We start from the raw sequence: 22693 nt of genomic DNA on the forward strand, positions 1-22693 counted from the left end.
TAGAGCTAGGTCTGGGTGTAGGGCTAGGTCTGGGGGTAGGGTATAGAGCTAGGTCTGGGTGTAGGGCTAGGTCTGGGGCTAGGGTATAGGGCTAGGTCTGGGTGTAGGGCTAGGTCTGGGGCTAGGGTATAGGGCTAGGTCTGGGTGTAGGGCTAGGTCTGGGGGTAGGGTATAGAGCTAGGTCTGGGTGTAGGGCTAGGTCTGGGGCTAGGGTATAGGGCTAGGTCTGGGTGTAGGGCTAGGTCTGGGGCTAGGGGTATAGAGCTAGGTCTGGGTGTAGGGGCTAGGTCTGGGGCTAGGGTATAGGGCTAGGTCTGGGTGTAGGGCTAGGTCTGGGGCTAGGGTATAGGGCTAGGTCTGGGTGTAGGGCTAGGTCTGGGGGTAGGGTATAGGGCTAGGTCTGGGGGTAGGGTATAGGGCTAGGTCTGGGTGTAGGGCTAGGTCTGGGGGTAGGGTATAGAGCTAGGTCTGGGTGTAGGGCTAGGTCTGGGTGTAGGGCTAGGTCTGGGGCTAGGGTATAGAGCTAGGGTGTAGGTCTGGGTGTAGGGCTAGGTCTGGGACTAGGGTATAGGTCTAGGTCTGGGGCTAGGGTATAGGGCTAGGGTGTAGGTCTGGGGATAGGGCTGGGGTGTGGGGCTGGGGATAGGGCTGAGGGCTGGGTGTAGGGCTAGGTCTGGGGCTAGGGTATAGGGCTAGGGTGTAGGTCTGGGGATAGGGCTGAGGGCTGGGGGTAGGGTATAGGGCTTGGGTGTAGGTCTGGGGATAGGGCTGAGGTGTAGGTCTGGGGATAGGGCTGAGGGGTGGGGTGTGGGGCTGGGGATAGGGCTGAGGGTGGGGTGTGGGGCTGGGGATAGGGCTGAGGGCTGGGGTGTGGGGCTGGGGATAGGGCTGAGGGTGGGGTGTAGGTCTGGGGATAGGGCTGAGGGTGGGGTGTAGGTCTGGGGATAGGGCTGAGGGCTGGGGTGTAGGTCTGGGGATAGGGCTGAGGGCTGGGGTGTGGGGCTGGGTATAGGGCTGGGGTGTGGGGCTGGGGATAGGGCTGAGGGCTGGGGTGTGGGGCTCTGACCAGTAACCACTGGAGAGTGGCTCATATCCTATAAACACTGCCTCCTTAGATTGTCTCCATTGTTGATTCAAATATACACAACACACTATGGCTTTATTAAAAGTGCGTTCACAAATTGACATTTTCTCGATTAAAATGCAAAGTGGATTTCAAAAGTCATTACACACCAGTGTCTAGACTGAATCCATGCTCCCTCTATCTTTAACACCAGTGTCTAGACTGAATCCATGCTCCCTCTATCTTTAACACCAGTGTCTAGACTGAATCCATGCTCCCTCTATCTTCCATTCTCTCTCTTTCTCTCTCTCACATTCTCGCTCTCTCTTCCCCCCCTCTCAGACGGAGAAGTTCTCTGGGGCGGTCTCTCCCCAGTCCCAGGACAGCCCCTCCCCTGTTTCCAGGCCTGCAGATCCAGAGCCAGCCCAGGAGGAGCACGAGAACATGAAGAACATGCTCATCACCTCCAGCAGTACCGACCACCAGGGCAACCTGCGCCGCAACCGGGGATACCGCAGTAAGAGACGGGCACACACACACACCCCCAGCAGGACCTCTGTCTGCTAACATGGTGCTAACCCTGGAATGGGGTTGGTCTTTTCAAGCATAATGAAAACCAATAAATCCATGCATCCCAGGGGTGGTTCTATATGTAACACTACATATAGGATATGCACAGTAGGAAAGGCTCCGACTGGAACACAGAAAGGGGACTGTGTTGTCTGACGTTTCTGAAAGGGTCATGACATGGTTGTTATTGTTAGCGTTAACACGTGGTCTGTGATATACATTTACAATTTAGTCATTTAGCAAATTGGGGTTAAGTGCCTTGCTCAAGGGCACATTGACAGATTTTTTTCTCACATAGTCAGTTTGGGGATTCGAACCAGCGACCTACCTATGGGTTACTAGCCCAACGCTCTTAACCACTAGGCTACCTGTCGCCCCATAAAGCATTAGCCTCCTCTACATGCACCTAGCTGAATTCTGTTAGGTCTGTTAGGTTGTTAGGCTCTGTGTTGTCAGGGTGGGAATAATCATTGACTGCGTCCCAATTGACACCTTATACCCTATGTAGTGCACTACCAGGACCCACAGGGGATAGGGTGCCATTTGACCAGGACCCATAGGGGATAGTGAGCCATTTGACCAGGACCCATAGGGGATAGTGAGCCATTTGACCAGGACCCATAGGGGATAGTGAGCCATTTGACCAGGACCCATAGGGGATAGTGAGCCATTTGACCAGGACCCATAGGGGATAGTGAGCCATTTGACCAGGACCCATAGGGGATAGGGTACCATTTGACCAGGACCCATAGGGGACAGTGAGCCATTTGACCAGGACCCACAGGGGATAGTGAGCCATTTGACCAGGACCCATAGGGGATAGTGAGCCATTTGACCAGGACCCATAGGGGACAGTGAGCCATTTGACCAGGACCCATAGGGGATAGTGAGCCATTTGACCAGGACCCATAGGGGATAGTGAGCCATTTGACCAGGACCCATAGGGGATAGTGAGCCATTTGACCAGGACCCATAGGGGATAGTGAGCCATTTGACCAGGACCCATAGGGGATAGTGAGCCATTTGACCAGGACCCATAGGGGATAGTGAGCCATTTGACCAGGACCCATAGGGGATAGTGAGCCATTTGACCAGGACCCATAGGGGATAGTGAGCCATTTGACCAGGACCCACAGGGGATAGTGAGCCATTTGACCAGGACCCATAGGGGATAGTGAGCCATTTGACCAGGACCCATAGGGGATAGTGAGCCATTTGACCAGGACCCATAGGGGATAGTGAGCCATTTGACCAGGACCCATAGGGGATAGTGAGCCATTTGACCAGGACCCATAGGGGGATAGTGAGCCATTTGACCAGGACCCATAGGGGATAGTGAGCCATTTGACCAGGACCCATAGGGGATAGTGAGCCATTTGACCAGGACCCACAGGGGATAGTGAGCCATTTGACCAGGACCCATAGGGGATAGTGAGCCATTTGACCAGGACCCATAGGGGATAGTGAGCCATTTGACCAGGACCCATAGGGGATAGTGAGCCATTTGACCAGGACCCATAGGGGATAGGGTGCCATTTGACCAGGACCCATAGGGGATAGGGTGCCATTTGACCAGGACCCATAGGGGATAGTGAGCCATTTGACCAGGACCCATAGGGGATAGGGTGTCATTTGGGATGTAGCTGTGACCTGACTTCTGATCAATAAGGATTTCATTATCTTCTAATGCTGCTTCTCTTTACCCAGTGGATTAAACACAAATACCAATTTCCTTTTTCGCTTGCCTGGGTTAATGTGGACCAATTAGCTTTGTCTCAGTAGGCGCAAATCTAGGATCAGTTTATCTTCTCCAAACCATAACCTTAACCAATAGGGAGGGGGGGATGTCAACCTGACCTTAACCAATAGGGAGAGGAGGATGTCAACCTGACCTTAACCAATAGGGAGAGGAGGATGTCAACCTGACCTTAACCAATAGGGAGAGGAGGATGTCAACCTGACCTTAACCAATAGGGAGAGGAGGATGTCAACCTGACCTTAACCAATAGGGAGAGGAGGATGTCAACCTGACCTTAACCAATAGGGGAGAGGAGGATGTCAACCTGACCTTAACCAATAGGGAGAGGAGGATGTCAACCTGACCTTAACCAATAGGGAGAGGAGGATGTCAACCTGACCTTAACCAATAGGGAGAGGAGGATGTCAACCTGACCTTAACCAATAGGGAGAGGAGGATGTCAACCTGACCTTAGATCAGTGACTAGGGAGAATGAAATTAACATTTACATAACATTTTATGCTTCCTCCTCTGAGCTTCCCTAGGTCTAGGCAGAGTTAGTTATATTCGAATGCTTCCTCCTCTGAGCTTCCCTAGGTCTGGGCAGAGTTAGTTATATTCTAATGCTTCCTCCTCTGAGCTTCCCTAGGTCTGGGCAGAGTTAGTTATATTCTAATGCTTCCTCCTCTGAGCTTCCCTAGGTCTGGGCAGAGTTAGTTATATTCTAATGCTTCCTCCTCTGAGCTTCCCTAGGTCTGGGCAGAGTTAGTTATATTCTAATGCTTCCTCCTCTGAGCTTCCCTAGGTCTGGGCAGAGTTAGTTATATTCTAATGCTTCCTCCTCTGAGCTTCCCTAGGTCTGGGCAGAGTTAGTTATATTCTAATGCTTCCTCCTCTGAGCTTCCCTAGGTCTGGGCAGAGTTAGTTATATTCTAATGCTTCCTCCTCTGAGCTTCCCTAGGTCTGGGCAGAGTTAGTTATATTCTAATGCTTCCTCCTCTGAGCTTCCCAAGGTCTGGGCAGAGTTAGTTATATTCTAATGCTTCCTCCTCTGAGCTTCCCTAGGTCTGGGCAGAGTTAGTTATATTCTAATGCTTCCTCCTCTGAGCTTCCCTAGGTCTGGGCAGAGTTAGTTATATTCTAATGCTTCCTCCTCTGAGCTTCCCTAGGTCTGGGCAGAGTTAGTTATATTCTAATGCTTCCTCCTCTGAGCTTCCCTAGGTCTGGGCAGAGTTAGTTATATTCTAATGCTTCCTCCTCTGAGCTTCCCCAAGGTCTGGGCAGAGTTAGTTATATTCTAATGCTTCCTCCTCTGAGCTTCCCTAGGTCTGGGCAGAGTTAGTTATATTCTAATGCTTCCTCCTCTGAGCTTCCCTAGGTCTGGGCAGAGTTAGTTATATTCTAATGCTTCCTCCTCTGAGCTTCCCTAGGTCTGGGCAAGTGTTGTGTCCCTAACACTGTGGGTTACTTTCTGTCTCTCTCTCTCTCTCTCTCTCTCTCTCTCTCTCTCTCTCTCTCTCTCTCTCTCTGTCTCTGTCTCTGTCTCTGTCTCTGTCTCTGTCTCTGTCTCTCTGTCTCTCTGTCTCTCTGTCTCTCTGTCTCTCTGTCTCTCTGTCTCTCTGTCTCTCTGTCTCTCTGTCTCTCTGTCTCTCTGTCTCTCTGTCTCTCTGTCTCTCTGTCTCTCTGTGTCTCTCTGTCTCTCTGTCTCTCTGTCTCTCTGTCTCTCTGTCTCTGTCTCTGTCTCTGTCTCTGTCTCTCTCTCTCTCTCTCTCTCCCCCCTCTCCCCCCTCTCTCTCTCTCTCCCCCCTCTCTCTCCTCTCTCTCTCTCTCTCTCGCTGATGCTGTTACTTTCAGTGTTGGGGATAGTGTTAGTGTTATCCTGCCATGTATGTGCTAACTGTAAGTCGCTCTGGATAAGAGCGTCTGCTAAATGACTAAAATGTAATGTAAATGTAATGTACATATTACTTCAATTACCACATACTGTCCATAATGTCTATACATCCCATCACATATACAGTACCAGTCAAAAACTTGGACACACCTACTCATTCAAGGGTTTTTCTTTATTTTTAACTATTTTCTACATTGTAGAATAATAGTGAAGACATCAAAACTATGAAATAACACATATAGAATCATGTAGTAACCTAAAAAAGTGTTAAACAAAATCAAAATATATTTTACATTTGAGATTCTTCAAATAGCCACCCTTTGCCTTGATGACAGCTTTGCACACTCTTGGCATTCTCTCAACCAGCTTCATGAGGTAGTCACCTGGAATGCATTTCAATTAACAGGTGTGCCTTCTTAAAAGTTAATTTGTGGAATTTATTTCCTTCCTAATGCGTTTGAGCCAATCAGTTGTGTTGTGACAAGGTAGGGGGGTATACAGAAGATAGCCCTATTTGGTAAAAGACCAAGTCCATATTATGGCAAGAACAGCTCAAATAAGCAAAGAGAAACGACAGTCCATCATTACTTTAAGACATGAAGGTCAGTCAATACGGAACATTTCAAGAGCTTTGAAAGTTTCTTCAAGTGCAGTCTCAACAACCATCAAGCGCTATGATGAAACTGGCTCTCATGAGGACTGCCACAGGAATGGAAGACCCAGAGTTACCTCTGCTGCAGAGGATAAGTTCATTAGAGTTACCAGCCTCAGAAATTGCAGCTCAAATAAATGCTTCACAGAGTTCAAGTTCAAGACACATCTCAACATCAACTGTTCAGAGGAGACTGTGTGAATCAGGCCTTCATGGTCGAATTGCTGCAAAGAAACCACTACTAAAGGACACCAATAAGAAGGAGAGACTTGCTTGGGCCAAGAAACACGAGCAATGGACATTAGACCGGTGGAAATCTTTCCTTTGGTCTGGAGTCCAAATTTCAGATTTTTTGTTCCAACCGCTGTGTCTTTGTGAGACGCAGAGTCGGTGAACGTATGATCTCCGCATGTGTATTTCCCACCGTAAGGAGAGATTGGTGGTGACACTGTGTGATTATTTAGAATTCAAGGCACACTTAACCAGCATGGCTACCACAGCATTCTGCAGCGATACGCCATCCCATCTGGTTTGGGCTTAGTGGGACTATCATTTGTTTTTCAACAGGACAATGACCCAACACACCTCCAGGCTGTGTAAGGGCTATTTTACCAAGAAGGAGAAATGATGGAGTGCTGCATCAGATGACCTGGCCTCCACAATCCCCCGACCTCCACCCAATTGAGATGGTTTGGGATGAGTTGGACCGCAGAGTGAAGGAAAAGCAGCCAACAAGTGCTCAGCATATGTAGGAACTCCTTCAAAAAGTTGGAAAAGCATTCCAGGTGAAGCTGGTTGAGAGAATGCCAAGAGTGTGCAAAGCTGTCATCAAGGCAAAGGGTGGCTATTTGAAGAATCTCAAATATAAAATATATTTTGATTTGTTTAACAACTTTTTGGTTACTACATGATTCCATATGTGTTATTTCATAGTTTTGATGTCTTCACTATTATTCTACAAAGTAGAAAATAGTTTTTTTTTAAATAAGGAAAAACCCTTGAATGAGGAGGTGTCCAAACTTTTGACTGGTACTGTACATTTATACTCTGGACTCCGACATTGTCCTAATATTTATATATTTATTAATTCCTTTACCTTTTAGATTTGTGTGTATTGCTGTGTATTGTTAGATACTACTGCCCTGTTGGAGCTAGGAACACAAGCATTTCACTACACCCGCAATAACATCTGCTAAATAATCAAATGTTATTGGATTTCCCCCTCTCTTCTTCCCCAGGTCTAGGCAGAGTCAGTGATTCCTCCTCTTCCTCCTCTTCTTCCCCAGGTCTAGGCAGAGTCAGTGATTCCTCCTCTTCCTCCTCTTCTTCCCCCAGGTCTAGGCAGAGTCAGTGATTCCTCCTCTTCCTCCTCTTCTTCCCCAGGTCTAGGCAGAGTCAGTGCATGCCAGATGTCTGTTGCCAAAGAGGACAGTGCCAGCTCCCAGGACGACGCTACGGATGAGATCATGGATCGGCTAGTCAAGTCTGTTACCCAGAACCCCACAGAGAGGCCGTCCAGCCCCAAGACACGCAAACGCTCCCGGCTCAACAGGAAGTCATGTGAGTACTACAACATGGAGACGAAGGACCCTTAAGTAGACCAGAGACAGCTGTTGAATAGATCCCTTCAACTAAACTATACCAACTCTTATCTGTTTCTTTGCGTGTTATTTCCCAAGTGATCCCCTCTAAATGTAGAGAGGCTGCTGTACTGCCATTCCATACAGCTCACCCTTGGTCACTAGCCTTGATCCCATTGTAGGTGTGCAGGCTTTTGTTCCAGCGCTTAAGCACCTAATTCAACTAATCAAGGTCTTCAATATGGTCTATACCAGTTACGGTAGTGTTTGGCTGGAACAAAACCCATCCACTCTGTAGTTCTGCTAGACAAGGCTTGGTGACTACTGCCTTCCATCCACTCTGTAGTCCTGCTAGACAAGGCTTGGTGACTACTGCCTTCCATCCACTCTGTAGTCCTGCTAGACAAGGCTTGGTGACTACTGCCTTCCATCTACTCTGTAGTCCTGCTAGACAAGGCTTGGTGACTACTGCCTTCCATCCACTCTGTAGTCCTGCTAGACAAGGCTTGGTGACTACTGCCTTCCATCCACTCTGTAGTCCTGCTAGACAAGGCTTGGTGACTACTGCCTTCCATCCACTCTGTAGTCCTGCTAGACAAGGCTTGGTGACTACTGCCTTCCATCCACGCTGTAGTCCTGCTAGACAAGGCTTGGTGACTACTGCCTGCCATCCACTCTGTAGTCCTGCTAGACAAGGCTTGGTGGCTACTGCCTTCCATCCACTCTGTAGTCCTGCTAGACAAGGCTTGGTGACTACTGCCTTCCATCCACTCTGTAGTCCTGCTAGACAAGGCTTAGTGACTACTGCCTTCCATCCACTCTGTAGTTCTGCTAGACAAGGCTTGGTGACTACTGCCTTCCATCCACTCTGTAGTCCTGCTAGACAAGGCTTGGTGACTACTGCCTTCCATCCACTCTGTAGTTCTGCTAGACAAGGCTTGGTGACTACTGCCTTCCATCCACTCTGTAGTCCTGCTAGACAAGGCTTGGTGACCACTGCCTTCCATCCACTCTGTAGTCCTGCTAGACAAGGCTTGGTGGCCACTGCCTTCCATCCACTCTGTAGTCCTGCTAGACAAGGCTTGGTGACTACTGCCTTCCATCCACTCTGTAGTCCTGCTGGACAAGGCTTGGTGACTACTGCCTTCCATCCACTCTGTAGTCCTGCTAGACAAGGCTTGGTGACTACTGCCTTCCATCCACTCTGTAGTCCTGCTAGACAAGGCTTGGTGACTACTGCCTTCCATCCACTCTGTAGTTCTGCTGGACAAGGCTTGGTGACTACTGCCTTCCATCCACTCTGTAGTCCTGCTAGACAAGGCTTGGTGACTACTGCCTTCCATCCACTCTGTAGTCCTGCTAGACAAGGCTTGGTGACTACTGCCTTCCATCCACTCTGTAGTTCTGCTAGACAAGGCTTGGTGACTACTGCCTTCCATCCACTCTGTAGTTCTGCTAGACAAGGCTTGGTGACTACTGCCTTCCATCCACTCTGTAGTCCTGCTAGACAAGGCTTGGTGACTACTGCCTTCCATCCACTCTGTAGTCCTGCTAGACAAGGCTTGGTGACTACTGCCTTCCATCCACTCTGTAGTCCTGCTGGACAAGGCTTGGTGACTACTGCCTTCCATCCACTCTGTAGTCCTGCTAGACAAGGCTTGGTGACTACTGCCTTCCATCCACTCTGTAGTCCTGCTAGACAAGGCTTGGTGACTACTGCCTTCCATCCACTCTGTAGTCCTGCTAGACAAGGCTTGGTGACTACTGCCTTCCATCCACTCTGTAGTCCTGCTGGACAAGGCTTGGTGACTACTGCCTTCCATCCACTCTGTAGTCCTGCTAGACAAGGCTTGGTGTCTACTGCCTTCCATCCACTCTGTAGTCCTGCTAGACAAGGTTTGGTGACTACTGCCTTCCATCCACTCTGTAGTCCTGCTGGACAAGGCTTGGTGACTACTGCCTTCCATCCACTCTGTAGTCCTGCTAGACAAGGCTTGGTGACTACTGCCTTCCATCCACTCTGTAGTCCTGCTAGACAAGGCTTGGTGACTACTGCCTTCCATCCACTCTGTAGTCCTGCTAGACAAGGCTTGGTGGCTACTGCCTTCCATCCACTCTGTAGTCCTGCTAGACAAGGCTTGGTGACTACTGCCTTCCATCCACTCTGTAGTCCTGCTAGACAAGGCTTGGTGACTACTGCCTTCCATCCACTCTGTAGTTCTGCTGGACAAGGCTTGGTGACTACTGCCTTCCATCCACTCTGTAGTTCTGCTAGACAAGGCTTGGTGACTACTGCCTTCCATCTTCTGCCATGTTTCCGTAGTTATTCTGCCTCCAGTACCTGATAAGGGTCAAGGTTAGATGTGTGTCGCCACTGAGGGATAAGCCCTATGTCCCTGTATGTCTCTCTGTCCTTGTGTGTCCATCCACAGTATGATGTGTTTCCATAACAGACCTTTATCTGGACAGCAGAGCGTTATCTCCCTGGGTCCATCCTATCTCTGAGCGTTATCTCCCTGGGTCCATCATATCTCTGTTGTTAGTTCCTCTCTAAACATCTCTATCATACACTACATAGTACAGACCCAGCTTTATAATGTTAATGCTAGGTTTATTTGAACAGTGAGAGACAGAATAACAACAAAAAAATCCAGAAAAACACAAATAAAAAATGTTATAAATTGATTTGCATTTTAATGAGGGAAATAAGTATTTGACCCATCTGCAAAACATGACTTAGTACTTGGTGGCAAAACCCTTGCTGGCAATCACAGAGGTCAGGCGTTTCTTGTAGTTGGCCACCAGGTTTGCACACATCCCGGGAGGGATTTTGTTCCACTCCTCTTTGCAGATCTTCTCCAAGTCATTAAGGTTTCGAGGCTGACGTTTGGCAACTCGAACCTTCAGCTCCCTCCACAGATTTTCTATGGGATTAAGGTCTGGAGACTGGCTAGGCCACTCCAGGACCTTAATGTGCTTCTTCTTGAGCCACTCCTTTATTGCCTTGGCCGTGTGTTTTGGGTCATTGTCATGCTGGAATACCCATCCACGACCCATTTTCAATGCCCTGGCTGAGGGAAGGAGGTTCTCACCCAAGATTTGACAGTACATGGCTCCGTCCATCGTCCCTTTGATGCGGTGAAGTTGTCCTGTCCCCTTAGCAGAAAAACACCCCCAAAGCATAATGTTTCCACCTCCATGTTTGATGGTGTGCTTGGGTCATAGGCAGCATTCCTCCTCCTCCAAACACGGCGAGTTGAGTTGATGCCAAAGAGCTCCATTTTAGTCTCATCTGACCACAACACTTTCACCCAGTTCTCCTCTGAATCATTCAGATGTTCATTGGCAAACTTCAGACGGGCCTGTATATGTGCTTTCTTGAGCAGGGGGACCTTGCGGGCACTGCAGGATTTCAGTCCTTCACGGCGTAGTGTGTTACCAATTGTTTTCTTGGTGACTATGGTCCCAGCTGCTTTGAGATCATTGACAAGATCCTCCTGTGTAATTCTGGGCTGATTACTCACCGTTCTCATGATCATTGCAACTCCACGAGGTGAGATCTTGCATGGAGCCCCAGGCCGAGGGAGATTGACAGTTATTTTGTGTTTCTTCCATTTGCAAATAATCGCACCAACTGTTGTCACCTTCTCACCAAGCTGCTTGGCGATGGTCTTGTAGCCCATTCCAGCCTTGTGTAGGTCTACAATCTTGTCCCTGACATCCTTGGAGAGCTCTTTGGTCTTGGCCATGGTGGAGAGTTTGGAATCTGATTGATTGATTGCTTCTGTGGACAGGTGTCTTTTATACAGGTAACAAGCTGAGATTAGGAGCACTCCCTTTAAGAGTGTGCTCCTAATCTCAGCTCGTTACCTGTATAAATGAGCCAGAAATCTTTCTGATTGAGAGGGGGTCAAATACTTATTTCCCTCATTCAAATGCAAATCAATTTATAACATTTTTGACATGCGTTTTTCTGGATTTTTGTTGTTGTTATTCTGTCTCTCACTGTTCAAATAAACCTACCATTAAAATTATAGACTGCTCATTTCTTTGTCAATGGGCAAACGTACAAAATCAGCAGGGGATCAAATACTTTTTTTTCCCTCACTGTATAGGGAATAGGGTGTAATTTGGGACGCAGTCTGTGTCTCTGGAATGGGTCGATGTTTTCTGAACTGTAGCAGTGACCTTCTCAGAAAAGGTACAAACCCTTACAGTGTTAATGTAAAGATGCTCCATCGTGGAGCCCCCAGCTGGTCATTGATTCAGTAATGAAAGAAGCTTCTCAATACAACATCTATTATTATCTTGTTATTGTCTTCCTTTGGCCTGTCGGATGAGGTGCGTTGGCTTCACTATACAGAGATATCCCAACTCCCCCGGAGGCGGAGTGGGGTGCGTTGGCTTCACTATACAGAGATATCCCAACTCCAACCTGAGACGGAGTGGGGTGCGTTGGCTTCACTATACAGAGATATCCCAACTGCCCCTGAGGCGGAGTGGGGTGCTTTGGCTTCACTATACAGAGATATCCCAACTCCCCCTGAGACGGAGTGGGGTGCGTTGGCTTCACTATACAGAGATATCCCAACTCCCCTGAGACGGAGTGGGGTGCTTTGGCTTCACTATACAGAGATATCCCAACTCCCCTGAGATGGAGTGGGGTGCGTTGGCTTCACTATACAGAGATATCCCAACTCCCCCTGAGACGGAGTGGGGTGCGTTGGCTTCACTATACAGAGATATCCCAACTCCCCCTGAGGCGGAGTGGGGTGTGTTGGCTTCACTATACAGAGATATCCCAACTCCCCCTGAGACGGAGTGGGGTGCGTTGGCTTCACTATACAGAGATATCCCAACTCCCCCTGAGGCGGAGTGGGGTGCGTTGGCTTCACTATACAGAGATATCCCAACTCCCCCTGAGGCGGAGTGGGGTGCGTTGGCTTCACTATACAGAGATATCCCAACTCCCCTGAGGCGGAGTGGGGTGCGTTGGCTTCACTATACAGAGATATCCCAACTCCCCTGAGGCGGAGTGGGGTGCGTTAGCTTCACTATACAGAGATATCCCAACTCCCCCTGAGGCGGAGTGGGGTGCGTTGGCTTCACTATACAGAGATATCCCAACTCCCCTGAGGCGGAGTGGGGTGCGTTGGCTTCACTATACAGAGATATCCCAACTCCCCCTGAGACGGAGTGGGGTGCGTTGGCTTCACTATACAGAGATATCCCAACTCCCCCTGAGACGGAGTGGGGTGCGTTGGCTTCACTATACAGAGATATCCCAACTCCCCCTGAGACGGAGTGGGGTGCGTTGGCTTCACTATACAGAGATATCCCAACTCCCCCTGAGGCGGAGTGGGGTGCGTTGGCTTCACTATACAGAGATATCCCAACTCCCCTGAGGCGGAGTGGGGTGCGTTGGCTTCACTATACAGAGATATCCCAACTCCCCCTGAGACGGAGTGGGGTGCGTTGGCTTCACTATACAGAGATATCCCAACTCCCCTGAGGCGGAGTGGGGTGCGTTGGCTTCACTATACAGAGATATCCCAACTCCCCCTGAGGCGGAGTGGGGTGCGTTGGCTTCACTATACAGAGATATCCCAACTCCCCCTGAGGCGGAGTGGGGTGCGTTGGCTTCACTATACAGAGATATCCCAACTCCCCCTGAGACGGAGTGGGGTGCGTTGGCTTCACTATACAGAGATATCCCAACTCCCCCTGAGACGGAGTGGGGTGCGTTGACGTTGTATCGTGCGTGTGTTTGTGCGCATAAGTGCGTGCGGGTGTAAAATGTGTGTGTGTGTGTGTATGCTTGTGTGTGTGTGTGTGTGTGTGTGTGTGTGTGTGTGTGTGTGTGTGTGTGTGTGTGTGTGTTTTCCCTGTCTGTGCATTGTTCTCATTTAGTTTGACGTCTTTGTTTCTGTGTGTTGCAGTGAGGAGGACACTGAAGAGCGGACTGAGTGTTGACGTGGTTCAGGCTCTGGGACTCAGCAACAAGACTGGTGACAAGCTCTGAACACACAGAGAACTACACAGACCTACACAGACTGGGACAAGCTCTGAACACACAGAGAACTACACAGACCTACACAGACTGGGACAAGCTCTGAACACACAGAGAACTACACAGACCTACACAGACTGGGACAAGCTCTGAACACACAGAGAACTACACAGACCTACACAGACTGGGACAAGCTCTGAAGACAGACAGACAGACCTGACCCACACAGACCTATACAGACGGACCGTTCTACAGTACACACACACAGTACTACCACACACACACAGTACTACCACACACAGTACTACCACACACACACAGTACTACCACACACAGTACTACCACACACACAGTACTACCACACACACACAGTACTACCACACACAGTACTACCACACACACACAGTACTACCACACACAGTACTACCACACACACAGTACTACCACACACAGTACTACCACACACAGTACTACCACACACACAGTACTACCACACACACAGTACTACCACACACACAGTACTACCACACACACAGTACTACCACACACAGTACTACCACACACACAGTACTACCACACACAGTACTACCACACACAGTACTACCACACACACAGTACTACCACACACACAGTACTACCACACACACAGTACTACCACACACAGTACTACCACACACACAGTACTACCACACACAGTACTACCACACACAGTACTACCACACACACAGTACTACCACACACACAGTACTACCACACACACAGTACTACCACACACACACAGTACTACCACACACACACAGTACTACCACACACACACAGTACTACCACACACAGTACTACCACACACACACAGTACTACCACACACAGTACTACCACACACACAGTACTACCACACACACAGTACTACCACACACAGTACTACCACACACACAGTACTACCACACACACAGTACTACCACACACAGTACTACCACACACACAGTACTACCACACACACAGTACTACCACACACACACAGTACTACCACACACACACTACTACTACTACCACACACACAGTACTACCACACACACAGTACTACCACACACACCCAGCAAGGAAGAAGAAGGATGAAGTTATGACCGTACCAAGGGCCTGGATCTTAGAAAGGACTGATTTGACACGGACAAACTACAGGCTGGTGCCGGCTACAGCAGCCCCTGGATACAGACTAGGGCTTTGGGATGTTACCTGTCTGACTGCAAACAACCATTAGCCTTCATATCATGCTGTAAGATGGGATATGAAGAATGCTGTAAGATGGGATATGAAGACGACGTTGTTCATTCGTTTCCCCAAAATGGATGCACCGTTTGATAGAACATTGGTGAAGGCTGAAGAAGTGTTTCAAGTATTGATTTAAATAATATAGAGATGTTTGGTGGAGCAGACATCCTGATGTAGCATACTTTGAAAATATATGCTGTAAATTTTTAACTGAACATTTTGTACAGATGTGGGGGGGGTAACAGGATGTGTGTATTTTAAAGACTGTGCTGTATGTATCTGGGTGGGGTGTAAAAGGATGTTTTAGTCGAGAAGGGTTTTTATATCAACTAATATTATTATTAGAATGGATAAAAGCATCCAATGTTATCAACTTTATATTATTATTCTAGTGTGGGAGTGTCCAATGGTCTATATGCTGTTAAATAGAGGTCAAGTTGATCCTGGTCTCAGACCACACACACACACACACACACACACACACACACACACACACACACACACACACACACACACACACACACACACACACACACACACACACACACACACACACACACACACAGAGAGAGAGAGAGACGTCTCAGACGAGAGACGAGGTGATCTGATCTAGACGGAGGACATAAACCAGGTCACATGCCCATATTATTTATCATAACACTTGTTTCATAGTTCATATTTGGACTCCACGGGTGAAGGTGAGTGTGTGTGTGTGTGTGTGTGTGTGTGTGTGTGTGTGTGTGTGTGGGGGTACTGTACAGTGTGTTGTCTTTTACCTGTCGCATCATATTTCAGTTCAGGGGTTGATGTTCACACACACACACACACACATCTTTATGTTTCAACCTCTGGTGACATGGAACAGCTTAAAGCAACACCCTTTTTGTAAAGTTTAATTCCACTCCATGTAACATCGCCTCGCTGTCTCCAACGTTCACAGTAGCAATGAACTAACAGTGACCTCTGTTTTCCAAGGTACACAGTGTTGTATATAGAGATGTATTCATGTCCAATAAAAATATGATGTACACACGGGGGGTATCCATACAGTCTCTTTTGAAATGCATTCATTTAAGGACAGAGTTTTGGAAGGAAGCTATTATATGTCTGACTATGATATGTACATAATAAAGAGATTTGCCTATTTGCACTGAGAGGTGGGTATGATACAATAGCAAGGATATACGTTGTCATGATTTTCAATATTGCTTATTACGTGTTCATTCCCATTAGTTGTATTGAGTAGAGTCGTGTATACCTGTCTGTATTGAGTAGAGTCGTGTATACCTGTCTGTATTGAGTAGAGTCGTGTATACCTGTCTGTATTGAGTAGAGTCGTGTATACCTGTCTGTATTGAGTAGAGTCGCGTATACCTGTCTGTATTGAGTAGAGTCGTGTATACCTGTCTGTATTGAGTAGAGTCGCGTATACCTGTCTGTATTGAGTAGAGTCGCGTATACCTGTCTGTATTGAGTAGAGTCGCGTATACCTGTCTGTATTGAGTAGAGTCGCGTATACCTGTCTGTATTGAGTAGAGTCGTGTATACCTGTCTGTATTGAGTAGAGTCGTGTATACCTGTCTGTATTGAGTAGAGTCGTGTATACCTGTCTGTATTGAGTAGAGTCGTGTATACCTGTCTGTATTGAGTAGAGTCGTGTATACCTGTCTGTATTGAGTAGAGTCGTGTATACCTGTCTGTATTGAGTAGAGTCGTGTATACCTGTCTGTATTGAGTAGAGTCGTGTATACCTGTCTGTATTGAGTAGAGTCGCGTATACCTGTCTGTATTGAGTAGAGTCGCGTATACCTGTCTGTATTGAGTAGAGTCGCGTATACCTGTCTGTATTGAGTAGAGTCGCGTATACCTGTCTGTATTGAGTAGAGTCGCGTATACCTGTCTGTATTGAGTAGAGTCGCGTATACCTGTCTGTATTGAGTAGAGTCGCGTATACCTGTCTGTATTGAGTAGAGTCGCGTATACCTGTCTGTATTGAGTAGAGTCGCGTATACCTGTCTGTATTGAGTAGAGTCGCGTATACCTGTCTGTATTGAGTAGAGTCGCGTATACCTGTCTGTATTGAGTAGAGTCGCGTATACCTGTCTGTATTGAGTAGAGTCGTGTATACCTGTCTGTATTGAGTAGAGTCGTGTATACCTGTCTGTATTGAGTTGTGTGTATGAAGTATGTTTCAGTTGTTCTAGTTGATACTGCATGTTTTCGCCGTCAATGTTTCCTGTAGATGTGTGTACTCTACGGCTGTGTCCCAAATGGCACCCTATTCCCTATATAGTGCACTACTTTAGACCAGAGAATGGCACCCTATTCCCTATATAGTGCACTACTTTAGACCAGAGAATGGCACCCTATTCCCTATATAGTGCACGACTTTGACCAGAGCCCTGGCACCCTATTCCCTATATAGTGCACGACTTTGACCAGAGCCCTGGCACCCTATACAGTACACCACTTTTGACTAGGGCCCATAGGGATCTGTTCAAAAGTACTGCACTATGTAGGGAATAGGGTGCCATTTTTAAACACACCCCACTTCTTTCACTATTCTGAGGCACATAGGCAAAACATACACACTCCCCTTTCCTCCTGGGTGAATGCTTTGTGGTCATTTAACGCTGTTTGAAATGATTTGAACCTTCTAGGAGAGAGAACGTTTGTCTTTATTTTATGACACCGTGTTCTGCTGCAGTTAAAATGCCCCGTTTTTTAACAGAGAATGAAAGTGACTTTCTATTGGTACAATCTATCTGAAGATGATTGCTACTCGTGAAAAAGACAGGATGGCCGTATTACGAGACCATTTGTGTGTCTGTGGGGACACGGGGAGTGAGAACAAACTGTAATTGAATGAACAATGGTTGTAATAACGGCTCATTTGAAATGTTATTTGAATGGTCCACACACACAGTACTACCACTATCATCATTTATGTTCCAAACCGAATAAAACAAATCTTCAGGCATATACAGTGGGGGGAAAAAGTATTTAGTCAGCCACCAATTGTGCAAGTTCTCCCACTTAAAAAGATGAGAGAGGCCTGTAATTTTCATCATAGGTACACGTCAACTATGACAGACAAATTGAGAAAAGAAAATCCAGAAAATCACATTGTAGGATTTTTAATGAATTTATTTGCAAATTATGGTGGAAAATAAGTATTTGGTCACCTACAAACAAGCAAGATTTCTGGCTCTCACAGACCTGTAACTTCTTCTTTAAGAGGCTCCTCTGTCCTCCACTCGTTACCTGTATTAATGGCACCTGTTTGAACTTGTTATCAGTATAAAAGACACCTGTCCACAACCTCAAACAGTCACACTCCAAACTCCATTATGGCCAAGACCAAAGAGCTGTCAAAGGACACCAGAAACAAAATTGTAGACCTGCACCAGGCTGGGAAGACTGAATCTGCAATAGGTAAGCAGCTTGGTTTGAAGAAATCAGCTGTGGGAGCAATTATTAGGAAATGGAAGACATACAAGACCACTGATAATCTCCCTCGATCTGGGGCTCCACGCAAGATCTCACCCCGTGGGGTCAAAATGATCACAAGAACGGTGAGCAAAAATCCCAGTACCACACGGGGGGACCTAGTGAATGACCTGCAGAGAGCTGGGACCAAAGTAACAAAGCCTACCATCAGTAACACACTACGCCGCCAGGGAATCAAATCCTGCAGTGCTAGACGTGTCCCCCTGCTTAAGCCAGTACATGTCCAGGCCCGTCTGAAGTTTGCTAGAGTGCATCCAGAAGAGGATTGGGAGAATGTCATATGGTCAGATGAAACCAAAATATAACTTTTTGGTAAAAACTCAACTCGTCGTGTTTGGAGAACAAAGAATGCTGAGTTGCATCCAAAGAACACCATACCTACTGTGAAGCATGGGAGTGAAAACATCATACTTTGGGGCTGTTTTTCTGCAAAGGGACCAGGACGACTGATCCGTGTAAAGGAAAGAATGAATGGGGCCATGTATCGTGAGATTTTGAGTGAAAACCTCCTTCCATCAGCAAGGGCATTGAAGATGAAACGTGGCTGGGTCTTTCAGCATGACAATGATCCCAAACACACCACCCGGGCAACGAAGGAGTGGCTTTGTAAGAAGCATTTCAAGGTCCTGGAGTCTCCAGATCTCAACCCCATAGAAAATCTTTGGAGGGAGTTGAAAGTCCGTGTTGCCCAGCGACAGCCCCAAAACATCACTGCTCTAGAGGAGATCTCCATGGAGGAATGGGCCAAAATACCAGCAACAGTGTGTGAAAACCTTGTGAAGACTTACAGAAAACGTTTGACCTGTGTCATTGCCAACAAAGGGTATATAACAAAGTATTGAGAAACTTTTGTTATTGACCAAATACTTATTTTCCACCATAATTTGCAAATAAATTCATTAAAAATCCTACAATGTGATTTTCTGGATTTTTTTTTCTCATTTTGTCTGTCATAGTTGACGTGTACCTATGATGAAAATTACAGGCCTCTCTCATCTTTTTAAGTGGGAGAACTTGCACAATTGGTGGCTGACTAAATACTTTTTTTCCCCACTGTATATAGTCTACTGTACCAATGTCATTCTTTCACTCAGATTGTGTGGGTTACTTAACCTAGGAGTAAACTGTCTCAAACTTTCACAGAATGCTACAGTGAGGAGTTGTAAGTCTTTCACAGAATACTACAGTGAGGAGTAGTAGTCTTTCACAGAATTCTACAGTGAGGAGTTGTAGTCTTTCACAGAATGCTACAGTGAGGAGTTGTAGTCTTTCACAGAATTCTACAGTGAGGAGTTGTAGTCTTTCACAGAATGCTACAGTGAGGAGTTGTAGTCTTTCACAGAATGCTACAGTGAGGAGTTGTAGTCTTTCACAGAATTCTACAGTGAGGAGTTGTAGTCTTTCACAGAATTCTACAGTGAGGAGTTGTAGTCTTTTACAGAATTCTACAGTGAGGAGTAGTAGTCTTTTACAGAATTCTACAGTGAGGAGTTGTAGTCTTTCACAGAATTCTACAGTGAGGAGTTGGAGTCTTTCACAGAATGCTACAGTGAGCAGTTGTAGTCTTTCACAGAATTCTACAGTGAGGAGTTGTAGTCTTTCACATAATGCTACAGTGAGGAGTTGTAGTCTTTCACAGAATGCTACAGTGAGGAGTTGTAGTCTTTCACAGAATTCTACAGTGAGGAGTTGTAGTCCTTCACAGAATGCTACAGTGAGGAGTTGTAGTCTTTTACAGAATTCTACAGTGAAGAGTTGGAGTCTTTCACAGAATGCTACAGTGAGGAGTAGTAGTCTTTAAAAAACAATCCATTGACAGCTCTTTAGACCTGCACACTGCTGTGGTCCGTGCGCATGTGATGGCTCTTTAACTGGTGAAAAAAAATCCTAGCGGTCCTTAGAGAGTTTGGGTCACGTGCCAAGATAGGCTATGCCAGCCGGTAGAGCCTCGACTGGGTTACGATAGCATACCCGTTAATGAGAGTGGTGTTGTTGATATTGTAAACGGGTGACAGGTATCGTCACTTACGTCGTATCCTACCTATCTTACCTCCGGTACTCCCCTTGATGGCGTGTATAAAAGGGGAACAGAAGATGACGCGAGGCTGAGTGAGTGTAACGGGAAGATGCTCCTCTTCGGTGTGCCTGTGCTCCTTCTGCTGTCGGCAGTCGGTAAAGCTGCGACTGACCTCCCCGCGACTGAGGCGTCGCTTCATCCAGAGCTGGGTCTCCGTAGCGGTGGAATACCCGGTCCGTCACTACCCGCTTCTCCGACCTCCTCCCTAGACCGCTTCCAGGTCCAGCCCCAGGAGGAGTATGCCTCGCCGGGCATTGCCTTGGCCCGGTCCGCCGAGGGACCGTCCGCGACCACGGAGGACGGCAGCGAGTCGCACGGCCACAGTGGGGGGTTCCAGATGGTGCAGTGGGAATGGAGCTACGTCCAGACGCCTTACATTATCGCTATATGGATCCTTGTGGCCAGTGTCGCGAAAATCCGTAAGTGGACATCTGACCTTATTCTCTGAATCTACTGGCATATAACCTAGTTACCAAGCAACCATTTAGTCTGTGTGATATCTGCAGTCTATAAAAGGTACTTTAGCAAAGCCTATAAATAGGACTATTACGCATGCAGGGTTGCCATATATTCTGGGATTTAGCCTATTTGACTATCTTGAACAATTGAACCATGTAGTTAAATGTAACAGGAATGTCCAGCTAAAGAAAAGAGAAGAACCAGTCCTATTACAATCAAATCATGGATAGTTCTAGATGGTCTGCTAGGTATATACCGGCTACTTATCCTTCACTTCTGCAAGCACCTGCTACAGAGAGGTCATTCAGTATGCTACTACTGTAGATGATCAATAATGACAATATGCCTGTCATTGACTTGGGGGAAACTATTCTGCTTCAGACCTCTGAGCCAAGCTGTACAGCTCTTAAGGAACTATTTATTTTCAAACATAACTTCTTTTTATTTCTGTCATACTCTTTCTCCTTTGAACTCTTCATTCTCCTTCAAGGCACAGTGCGCTCCCTGTCCCAGAAACCTTCACCCTCCTTCACGGCACAGTGTGCTCCCTGCCCCAGAAACCTTCACCCTTCTTCACGGCACAGTGCGCTCCCTGCCCCAGAAACCTTCACCCTTCTTCACGGCACAGTGCGCTCCCTGCCCCAGAAACCTTCACCCTTCTTCACGGCACAGTGTGCTCCCTGTCCCAGAAACCTTCACCCTCCTTCACGGCACAGTGCGCTCCCTGCCCCAGAAATCTTCACCCTTCTTCACGGCACAGTGCGCTCCCTGCCCCAGAAATCTTCACCCTTCTTCACAGCACAGTGTGCTCCCTGCCCCAGAAATCTTCACCCTCCTTCACGGCACAGTGTGCTCCCTGCCCCAGAAATCTTCACCCTTCTTCACAGCACAGTGCGCTCCCTGCCCCAGAAATCTTCACCCTCCTTCACGGCACAGTGTGCTCCCTGCCCCAGAAACCTTCACCCTCCTTCACGGCAGAGTGTGCTCCCTGCCCCAGAAACCTTCACCCTCCTTCACGGCACAGTGTGCTCCCTGCCCCAGAAACCTTCACCCTCCTTCACGGCACAGTGTGCTCCCTGCCCCAGAAACCTTCACCCTCCTTCACGGCACAGTGCGCTCCCTGCCCCAGAAACCTTCACCTTCACCCTCCTTCACAGCACAGTGTGCTCCCTGCCCCAGAAACCTTCACCCTCCTTCACGGCACAGTGTGCTCCCTGCCCCAGAAACCTTCACCCTCCTTCACGGCACAGTGCAAGGAGGCTCCCTGCCCCAGAAACTCTTCACCCTCCTTCACAGCACAGTGTGCTCCCTGCCCCAGAAACCTTCACCCTCCTTCACGGCACAGTGTGCTCCCTGCCCCAGAAACCATCACCCTCCTTCACGGCACAGTGTGCTCCCTGCCCCAGAAACCTTCGCCCTCCTTCACGGCACAGTGCGCTCCCTGCCCCAGAAACCTTACCTTCACCCTACTTCACAGCACAGTGTGCTCCCTGCCCCAGAAACCTTCCTCCTCTTTCACGGCACAGTGCGCTCCCTGCCCCAGAAACCTTATTTTCACCCTTCTTCACGGCACAGTGTGCTCCCAGCCCCAGAAACCTTCATCCTCCTTCACGGCACAGTGCGCTCCCTGCCCCAGAAACCTTACTTTCACCCTCCTTCACAGCACAGTGCGCTCTCTGCGCTAGAAACCTTCATCCTTCTTCACAGCACAGTGCGCTCCCAGCCCCAGAAACCTTCCCCCTCCTTCACGGCACAGTGCGCTCTCTGCGCTAGAAACCTTCATCCTTCTTCACAGCACAGTGCGCTCCCAGCCCCAGAAACCTTCACCCTCCTTCACAGCACAGTGCGCTCCCTGCCCCAGAAACCTTCACCC

At 48.0% G+C, this 22693-nt stretch overlaps 2 protein-coding genes across 2 annotated transcripts in view; both read left to right on the top strand.

The window, feature by feature from the left end:
- Window positions 1–13831, top strand: part of LOC123482424 (FH1/FH2 domain-containing protein 3-like) — a 14492-nt gene extending 661 nt beyond the window's left edge. The window contains exons 2-4 of the mRNA XM_045210000.1: window positions 1406–1580; window positions 7301–7477; window positions 13437–13831. Of these exons, the coding sequence (XP_045065935.1) occupies window positions 1406–1580; window positions 7301–7477; window positions 13437–13519 (435 nt within the window). The 3' untranslated portion in view covers window positions 13520–13831. The remainder of the gene's footprint in view (window positions 1–1405; window positions 1581–7300; window positions 7478–13436) is intronic.
- Window positions 13832–19346: 5515 nt separating this feature from the next.
- slc9a5 (solute carrier family 9 member A5) overlaps window positions 19347–22693 on the top strand; it is a 124564-nt gene continuing 121217 nt past the window's right edge. The window contains exon 1 of the mRNA XM_041859576.2: window positions 19347–20780. Within this exon, the coding sequence (XP_041715510.1) occupies window positions 20411–20780 (370 nt within the window). The 5' untranslated portion in view covers window positions 19347–20410. The remainder of the gene's footprint in view (window positions 20781–22693) is intronic.

This window comes from Coregonus clupeaformis, chromosome 32 (genome assembly GCF_020615455.1).
Source record: "Coregonus clupeaformis isolate EN_2021a chromosome 32, ASM2061545v1, whole genome shotgun sequence".
Taxonomy (NCBI): domain Eukaryota; kingdom Metazoa; phylum Chordata; class Actinopteri; order Salmoniformes; family Salmonidae; genus Coregonus; species Coregonus clupeaformis.